Source organism: Kryptolebias marmoratus, linkage group LG4, assembly GCF_001649575.2.
Source record: "Kryptolebias marmoratus isolate JLee-2015 linkage group LG4, ASM164957v2, whole genome shotgun sequence".
Lineage (NCBI taxonomy): Eukaryota > Metazoa > Chordata > Actinopteri > Cyprinodontiformes > Rivulidae > Kryptolebias > Kryptolebias marmoratus.
Window position 1 is genome coordinate 12,634,058 of NC_051433.1, and position 10,161 is coordinate 12,644,218.

At 45.7% G+C, this 10,161-nt stretch overlaps 1 protein-coding gene across 1 annotated transcript; it reads left to right on the forward strand.

Annotated features, from left to right (window-relative positions):
• Positions 1-934: 934 nt before the first annotated feature.
• Positions 935-9,983, forward strand: frs3 (fibroblast growth factor receptor substrate 3). Its single transcript, XM_037975063.1, has 6 exons — positions 935-3,104; positions 3,249-3,337; positions 4,329-4,515; positions 4,685-4,846; positions 7,247-7,368; positions 7,444-9,983. Exons 2-6 carry the CDS (start codon positions 3,272-3,274, stop codon positions 8,740-8,742), a joined length of 1,836 nt encoding a protein of 611 aa, XP_037830991.1. The 5' UTR covers positions 935-3,104; positions 3,249-3,271; the 3' UTR covers positions 8,743-9,983.
• The last annotated feature ends 178 nt before the right edge of the window (positions 9,984-10,161 follow it).

A 10,161-nucleotide genomic window follows, 5' to 3' on the forward strand; every position in this document is an offset into this window, starting at 1 on the left:
ATTATAAATATATGGGGTAATATAATATCCTTCCATAAGGGATGCTCATCTAATCTGAGCGTAAATAGGTACCACTACATGAAAACTGTCCACTTCTCAATGTCCCATTGTTGACCTGTTTTCGTCACGTCGGTTGTTTACTTATGTAAACAAACGCAACAAACGCACGTGGTAGCTGGCAGGCGTTCACAGGTTTTGCTTGCCAGTTGTTTTTAATTTAAGGACGCAATTACTGTCAATATATACACCTTTAACAAAAAAAAATCTCTCAAATTTTAGTAAAGTGTGACTGCTATAAACATAAGCTTTTATACATGACTTTAGTTGTCAGAAATCAACATCTTTCCCCATTCAGTAATAAAAATATAGCTGTTATAGACTGATATTTGTCCCATAAAGTCCAGCTTGGCGCTCCAGGGGAGCGAGGGTTTTTTCGCCCCTCCTCCTTGGCTGCCAGGCAGACACACCTTTCCTCCCTCCGCGGTCCTCCAGCGTTTCTTTCCCCTTCTTTGCCCGCCTCTCTCTCAGCCTCGTTGTCTGGCTGTGAACTCTCACCTCCTCGCCCCCCCACCCCCCCACTCAGCTGCTGCTTGGGAAATGTCATCCAGGCCCGTGCTGCAGTAGAGGCGGAGGAGGAGGAGGAGGAGGAGGAGGAGAAGAAGAAGGGGGGTGTTAAGAGGAAGGGGTAAAAAAATAATAATAATAAAAAAAAAATAACAACATTTTTTTTTCCAACCACCGCTGGCAGCGCATCATTTACTCGAGTCTGTGCCGTGCAAGTGCCACATCCCACTACCAGCAGCAGCAGCAGCAGCAGCAGCCGAGAACTCAGCGCAGTCTTAATGCTCACTTCGCATTAGGGCTAATATATATATATATATATATATATATATATATATAAAAGGGAAAAAACAAATCCGTGCCAGACATGTGAGTAGCAACCCATCGCTGTCGTTCTCCACTGTGACCGCCTTGCAGCCTCTCTCCGCTCGGGAACAAATGCTCATTGAACCGTGCCGTGGTGTGTTTGGTGTCGGTCCGCTCAGGCTCAGGCAGAGGAGGCACATTCGGCTTGTTTTTTGTGGGTTTTTTTTTTTTTTTTTTTTTTGAGGGGTGGTGGTGTTGGTGTTGGTGGGGAGGGTGTCTCCGAGTCAGGCTCGGGCTAATTGAGCGAGCAGAAACGAACGGCAGCGGTGATGGTTTTTTTTTTTGTTTGTTTGTTTGTTTGTTTTTTTATTTTCCTCCAGCTGCGGGCGGTCTCGTGAAGCGGCGCCGCCGTGGAGCAGCTGCTGCTGACGGGCTCGGCGTCTCCGCTCGGTCAGATGTGGAGGCCCCAGGTTGGAGCGCGCGCGCACTCACACACACAATGCGGTGCTGCCGCTGCCGCTGATGGTGATGATGGTGGTGATGATGATGATGGGGAGGTGGAGGGTGTGTGTGTGTTGGGGGGGGGGAGAAAATCTGTCTGTCAGGAGCAGAAACCACACAACCCGAGGAGCCACCGGCTTTTTGGCTCCTGCCGGGCTCCCTACGAGGTCCTCCCCCCCATAAACCACCGGTTTGTTGTCCTCCTCGGCGTCCAGGCGCGCAGCTGGAGGACGGTGTCCTCACTTTTTGTTTGGGGTTTATTTTTTTTCTTTTCCCTGTCAGAGTATCTGCTCGGGACTCACTGTACTTTCTGAATCAGAAAGCACGTTCCTGTGATATTCTGGGGGGGTTGAGGTGTAGTCTTGCCCCCCCAGACATGTGTAGCTTGGAAAGTTTATTCTGGGGGCTTTTATCAAAACTCAGTCTTGACTTTACCCAGTAGATGCAGTCTTTTTTTTTTTTTTTTTTACCTCTTTTAAGGTCGGGGAAACATCTGTGACGTGAAACTGTAACAAAACTGACTCAGAAATCAAGTGTTTAAATTGTACTTCTGTGGGTTTAAGTTATGGTACTTCTCACCATCCTGATCGGCTAATTAAATGTCAGAGAAAGATGGTGAGAAGTACCAGATTTTAATTTTTTTTTCAATAGATCCATTAGAAATTGAAAACTCTCAGGATCAGAATTGACAACTTTCAGGTTTTCAGGTTTGTTTTCATCCTGGTACTTCTCACCATCCTCATCAGCTAATTAAGGAGCTGATGAAGATGATTAGAAACAGATCATTTGTTTAGTACTAAGTACCTTTAAATCCAGTTTAAAAAATTGAAGTGTTTTTGGGTTCCTCACTAGCTAATGTCCCCTAAAGACCCAAATTGAAATTTGGTTTATAGGTATGTCCTTAGTCACCTTCCTCTGCTTGGTACTTCTCACCATCTAAATCCACTAATTTGAGATGAGAAGTACCAGATTATTATTTTTTAAATAGGCTGTAACAGCCAGTAACAACTTCGCATGCTCAGGATCCGTGCTGCTTAACGTCCCCGAAAGAACAGAATTGAAATGTTTGGGTTTTCAAAGTTGTATATCGGCCGGGTCCTTCTCACCATCTTCATCAGCTGATTAGAGAGCGGATGAGGATGGTGAGAAGGACCAGATGAATTATTTACTAATAGGTTCCTCACAGCCAATAAGTACTTACTACTACTTTGTTTTAAAAGAAATCTCACGGCTTTAAGGTTTGTGTTGATGCTGGTGCTTCTCACCATCTTCATCATCGTCTTGATTACCTGTTGAAGATGGTGAGAGGTACCAGGTGAGAAGTCCTAGGGAGTCCTTACTAATGTTTGTTGAAAATCAAATTGTTCTTTTTATTTTTTCTTTAAAGTCATATTTTTGCATTTTTTTCTTTTAATAATTTGTGTTATTTTGCCTTTTTTAATCAAATATAGAAGAGATTTGACAGGAAGTTGTCCTGTTAAAGGTCCGGCTTGTTTAAGCTTCCCTCTTCGTCACATTTTATTGATCAAATTTGGCCAAATTTTTTCTACTTTCCAGCTGGTTTCAGTTGATTAAACGTGTCTAAGCCTGGGTGTTCCTCGTGTTTTCAGGGGACAGAACGTCCACCTTCCCTCGAAGATGTCAGTCCAGCAAACCCACCGGCTCGTGAAGCAGCAGCCCAGCAGACGATCCTGGGACTGAGACGCGGATCCCTTCCCACTGATGGCCTGGACTGAGTAAGAAGTTTGAGATCTGACGCTTCCAAGTGCACACTTTGCATTGTTTTGTTGTTGTCTGTGTAGCTCGTTTGTGTAAACCTGAATGTTAAAGTTTAGTTTTTTTTTTTGTGAGGAGCTGAGCGGGAGCTTTGTTCTCGACAGGTTTCAGCTGGCCTGCTGAAGCTATGGGGAGCTGCTGGAGCTGTCTGTACAGAGACCCCATCCGAGACAACCATCTCACCAAGTTTAAGGTCAGTAAACCACAATTAATCTCTCCGCTGCGTTTCATAAAGAGATACGTTTGTGAAATGTAGCTGAATAAAAAAAAAGCACTACGATTTGCTAACCGTAGCGTTTTATATTTGACTGAAAGACAACAGCATTAAAATTCGGACATTTATATTTATATATATTTGGTAAGAAATAGAAACTGACATCTGTCACATGTCAAGAAAAAGACAAACAAAACTTCCAACTTATGAGGTCCATTTTTTAAAGGAGCAGATAAAAAAAGGCGAATCTGTGAAGGTGTTAACCGGTCTGTGAAAAACTGTGGGAACACGTTGAAAACGTTTCTTAGAGATATTACCATCTGCCTGCAGAATTATCCTTTAAAAATCAGGATAAATCAATGTACAAAAAAGTACCGAATGACCTTTAGGTGAGGATCTACAAAAATATAAACATATATTTTTTTTACATGAACAATAATTCTGTGTTTTAAACAGCCAGACATTGGTGTAATCTGTTAAAGCAGACTGGTGGAGTAGTTTTCCAGGCTTTCTGAAGGTCTTTTAATAGCTTTTCATTGGACTTCGGCTGCTTTTTTACTTATTTTCTGTGCAGTCCTTGTACCTGACCACGACAGCATACTGTGCAGCGTGAGCTTAAAAATGAGAAAAGTGGAAAAGTTGATGACAAAGACGCAATTTGGAAGGAAAACACCAAAGATAAGTTTGGCAGACCCAAAATAGTATTATAGTACCAGCAGGAAAGAAAACCGACTTTCAGGCCTGAAGGCTGACGTTTTTCGAGCTCAACTCGATGCCCGTCAGAGGAGATCGTTTTTCTTCCGTGGAAGCTCTCGATTATTTCATCAAGATAATCTCAAACCACATCCTGCCTGAAATTGTAGCAACGCAGCTCTAGACGTCGGTTGTTTAGCAGCGCGTCCCGCGGCTCGGGCTGTTTGAGGCGAGACACAGAACGGAGCGGTGAAGACGCGCACGCTCTTTGTTCCAGGTCATCAACGTGGACGATGAGGGCAACGAGCTGGGCTCTGGGATCATGGAGCTCACCCAGACGGAGCTCATACTCCACACGCGGAAGAGAGATGCCATCCGGTGGCCGTATCTCTGCCTGCGGCGCTACGGCTACGACTCCAACCTGTTCTCCTTCGAGAGCGGACGGCGCTGTCAGACAGGGCAGGGTGGGCAAGATTCTCCAATTATTCTACACAACACACACACAAAAAAAAAAAATATTCCTACAAGCAGCACTTCATATCATGATGCATATTCTACCTTCATGAAGTTACGGTGCCATTTATCTTTACGTGTCATAATTTAGGTTGTTTTTTTGTTGTTTTTTTTAATCAGGAATCTTTGCGTTCAAGTGTTCCCGGGCAGAGGAGATCTTCAACCTGCTCCAGGAGCTGATGCAGTGTAACAGCATCAACGTGGTGGAGGAGTCGATGATGATGAGCCGCAGTGGTCACACGCCAGAAATGGACATGTCTCGCACGCCGCAGACTCCCAACAGTGAGTCACACACGAGCGCTCGCAGACACTTATAGGAGGAACGCAGTCGTAAATTTTAAACATAGTTAGTCATTTATAGACAGGTGTAGGTGAGAATGTCCTGCTCAGAGCTGGGGATTACCTGACATCATTTCGGTGTGACCGGAACTCCGAGTGCATCAGTTCACACCTGGGATTAACGCCTCAAACCGTGGTCCTAAATTTATTCTTCTTTCCCTACCCACTCCCTGCCTCTACATACTGGCTCTTGCACTTACACTTTATTCTTCACACGTTTACAGATTTTCCAGAGCTCTTACTGATATGTCTGTAACGGGCTTTGCTCCAGAACACAACAGCACCAAAGCACCCGTCTAAAGCCTGGTTGTTTTAGAGCTCTTTTCTTAGCGACCGATTTCAGGAGCTCCGCTTTAAGTCGTTGTTGGCGTCTTACGTTTACAGATATTAGCCTCAATATGCTTTAAAGAAAACGCATGTCACCCAGGCTGAGAGTTCACAGCAGTGCCTGCGGCAGTTTCAACTCAGCAAATGTTTAATTTTCATGTGCGTCGAATGAAGCAACTTTCCTTTTTCTGCAGTTCGGCCAATAATAGTTGGTAATGGTTCATCCTTTAAGAACAATCTGACCTTGAGTTATGAGTTTTTACTGGTCCAAGTTAAATAAAACTCCACAAATGCTTGACCAAGAAAACGATGAGATGCGCTTTGTCGTTTGTCCGTCTCACACATCGGCTGCGCCAAGCCTCAGCTTTCTTCCATTTTTAGAGGCTAACATTCAGAGCTGTGTCTTATATGAGGTTATTTATGAAATTATCCTCTTTGATTCAAGACTTTAGTGTGAAACAGCTTATAATAGTTTCAGATAATGAGGCATACTTGAGGTCTTTAGTCTCTAGATTTGATCATATTAGATACAACTGGAGATAAACTACATGCTTTGGGTTTTTTTCCCCTCCTCTAAGTGTTTCCCTCATAAGTGAGTGATAGCACGAACACTTCTAAAACAGGTGTGCATCACACATCGACATATTAATACACATGGCACCTGACTGAAAGTGAACGGTGCTGCTCCTCAGCAGCTGGGTGTGTGAGCAGTTCCAACAGGTTCCCCACATCACGACTAACCCTCTTCACCGCCCCCAAGTGGCAGAACTAAGCCACGTTCTGCAGGTTCACCCACGCCAGGTCAGACATCTTCTGGCTTCTCATTTCGTGTCGGGTTTTAATATTGAAAGCAGCAGGAACATCGTCAGTTCATCTGTTTCTGGCTGACTTTACCTTGATGTTGATAAATGAAACGTGTTTTATCAAATAACAGAACAAAGACGACAATCTCCCCTAAATTTTTCTCTTTTTTTAAATGGCATTCTGCTACAGCGAGAAATGAATTTCAGAAGGTATTTAGAGAAAAACAATAGATACGCCACACGTCTTTGGGCCAGTCTCTCACTGGGCTGAGACTATGCAGACTCGTTGGCAAACGGCATTCGTGAGGGAGTCTCCAAAATTTCTCGTGTGAGTCGCAGAAGCTCGTGGTTTCTCTCAAAATAGTCATGGAGACAGGGCAGGCATCTTATACTCATCTCAGTGTAGATTTTGTAGTTCTAGAGGTGTAATTTGACACCTGCGTGGGAGCTCTTATGATGGTAAATGTCTGAGGCTACAACCTCGAACGTCCACGTCTAACCACGCCAGTGTTAAAAAATATTTGCTATGAAACTGGTCAAATCTGCCGATCTTCATTTCACAAGTAGATTAAATCATAAATCGTATACATGGGGGCGGCTGCCGAGGTGTGTGCAAAAGGGGCTCAAAGTGGGCGGAGGTGTGTAACAAAATACTTTGCATGGCTTGAATCTTAAATCTTGAATCGCCTTGTTGCTGAAAAGTGCTAAATAAATAAATTTCGCTTCACTTCACGTCACTAAAATTAGGTTCGCAAGCACAGAAAAACAGGCTGTGCGTTTCAAAAGCCGGTTGCATGGTTGCAAACACTCGAGAGAACGGAGGATGCGACAGAAAATATGCCTTTTTCTTGCAAATGTGAGTTGCTAACTTCAACAATTGCAGCCCAGTGAGATACTACCTTTAGATTTGACTCTGTCACTATCTTTCATCTGGGTAGTGGCTTAATTGTCAAAAGGAGCGTTGATTTGTATTTACTCCGAGAAGGTTGGCTTTTTAGAGCTCTAAAGATTTGCAAATTCCTAAACTAAGAATGTATGGGCTCCGATAATGCATGAGTAAATGATTCCTGTTACTTGTGATCATCCACTGATTCACTGAAGTAAATTTATTTACCCGTTTAGTATCTCAACAAGCTCCATGTACTGAATGTTGGTTGAAGACAGATTTCAGCTCGCTGATCTCTCTTGCCGTGTTTGTACGTTACGTTTGCAGCTCCAGCCTTTCCTGTCCAGTCGTTTCCCAACGGATATCCCGGTTATCCAATCCGAGGTGATTCTTCCCAGCCTTCTCTTTCTGACGATCACGGGCACAGCCTCATGGCTTTGGAAGACCAGGTAAGACCCCCTTTTGTTTGTGGACTTTCTCTGTGAAGGTCCGCGGGCTGAACCGGTCTCTGTTTCTCCGAACAGACTCACACCTACGTGAACACTGTGAGTATGGAGGGGGACCTTTCCATGCGTCACTGTGTGCACTCTCTGCCCGAGGTGCGGCCCAGCGCTTTGCCCGAGACAACACGGGGGGCCATGCCCGTCGGGGGCCAAGGGAATCCACAATCCAACCTGCGATGCTTTCCGCTTGAGGAGCGCAAAGACCCTCAGGTGTTCCTGCAGCCGTCCTCGCAGGAAGTGAAATTCATGCTGGGCCCCACTCCGGCACAACGCCACCTGCTGGAGCGGGAGAGGCACGGGCACAATCCTCACTCCCTTCAGCCAGCAGAGGGTGCAACAGGCTCAGAGACGGAGGGAGACGAGCCCTCCATGCACCTGTGCAACTCTCACTCCTACCACCATTTCCACCACCACCTGCACCGGCACCCGAGCCACGAGCAGTCGGACAGCTGCCAGAGCGGCGAGCTCACCTACGAGAACATCAACGGCCTGCGGAGCGTCCGCAAGCAGCGCCTGAGCCCCAGCAGCGTGTCGCAGTCCGTGGGTTCGAGCAGCAGCAGCAGCACGGGCGACAGTCACCCCCACTCTCTCATGCACTCACTCTCCCACGGCCCGTCATCTCTCCCCCCGCAGGGCTACGCTTGCGACCGGGGCATGGGCGGAGGCCACCGTCGGACAGCTCTTCTGAACTACGAGAACCTGCCGTCTCTGCCGCCGGTGTGGGAGTACAGCGCCTTACAGCGAGATGATGAGCAGGAGGAGGATGACGAAGACCAGGACGAGGACGAATACGAAGAGGAAGAGGATGACTTCGATGAGTACGAGTTCTCAGAAGGCCCAGGGACGCCCAATGGGTACCACCAGGACAGTCGGGGCATCCACAGAGACGCCCTTCAGAACTATGTGAACACGGAGCAGGTCCAGCCTCCCCGGCTTCGACACGCCTGCCCCCCTCATCCACGGCCGTGTCGACCGGACAGTGGGGGGAGAATATTTAGCTTTGATTTCCGCAGACGATCGCGTTCAGGGGTCGGCGGCTGCGAGCACGGCCACATGCCTCCGTCGCGGCAGCTGAATTACATCCAGGTGGATCTGGAGGGGGAGCCTCCCTGCCAGGCCCTCAGCAGCGGGGGCACCCAGCCACAGCACCAGCGCCTACCACCCAAAAAATGTGGCCCGCCCGCACCCCGACGCAGCGAGTGCTACGCAGTCATCGACCTGAAGAAGACAGCTGCCATGTCCAACCTGCAGAAAGCGATGCCCAGGGATGATGGGACTTCCAGAAAGACTCGCCACAACAGCACAGACCTGCCTCTGTAAACGGATCTCTAACTGAAGGGGGACGATGAAGACAAATGAAGGCTTTTCCTCATGTTAGCACACTGGACCCTTCACTGTCATCATCCATTCAACTGTCGGGCCGACTAAACTGGTACAGGTACCTCATTTGAAACTCATAATTTGTGCAAAGAAATTGAAATGAGAAACCTCTGAGGAGAATTGCCACTTTATTTTGTCTTTATTGATCAGATATTTGGCGTTTAAACTCTCCCAACAGCATCAAGTCTCACATACATAGATGTCTATTTATATATATGTGACACTTTGTGCTCTATTATGATCCAACAGAGACCATTGTTTTTAGTGACGTTGGTCATTGCCATACAGTAATTAGCAAATTTACTCACAATGCATTCACGTTTTTTTGTTTTATTTTGTTTTTTCTAAGTATTACAAACGTCAGAGATGCATTCCTCATAACAGAAGAGTAGCTGAAGGAAAGTTATTGGTTCCTCCCAGATAAAGGCCAGTTTTCATACCTCATCACAAGCACTTAAGTCTAATGTTGTGGCTTGTACATTTGTTACTGTATACCTAAAGAGCATTTTGCACACAATCCAATGGAATTGTATTGAATCATATTAAAGGGTTTGTTTTATCCAATCCGAGCTGAAAAGTAGGATGAAGTGAATCGAACAGACTGAGATATTTGGAGGCTTATACTTAACTGTGTTAGAGTAAAAAGAGTAGCACATGTGGATTCAATTTGCTTTAGAGCTGTTCCATCGACATGTATAAATTGAAACCGTAGCATATCATCAGCGTTCATACCTCCTGAATAGCATCCCAGACTCGTGGGAAGGGCGAGCGTCCGTGTTTGTCACTTTTTGACCCGGCCCACTTTGCCACCTCTCCCCGCACCACTGGAGCCGCGGGGTGAGCGGGCTTTTCTTTCTCAAGAAAATCAAACACGGGGCCAAACGGACACTCTCGCTCAGAATTAATGAAAGTGGAAGCTAACCTCAAAAAGTGTCACTTAATGGGATAGTTCAGATCCTACGAGGTGGGGTTCTATGGAATATATATATGTATATTTTTTTACATCATTAACAAATGGCAGCCGCTGCAGGAGCTAGCTGTAGCATTTCTGAGTGCAGCATTGGGCATTTCCATCAGAAATATTACAATATTTTTGCCAGAATAAACCAAGTTATGTAACCTGAAAATGGTCTAAAGGTGTATAAAAAGCATTTGCATAAACTGCTGTGAATTCAAAAAAAGTTAAAAAACAAAAACAACTGGACTTCTATTCTGTAGCTGAAGACGTTTTGCTTCTCATCCGAGGAGCTTTCTCAATTCAGAAATAGAGAGTGTGGAGTTGAGCTTTTAAAGCTGAGATGTGATGTAAGCTGAATTGCTTGCAAATTGTTCTCACTCTCCTAACAATGGAGGCTCGTT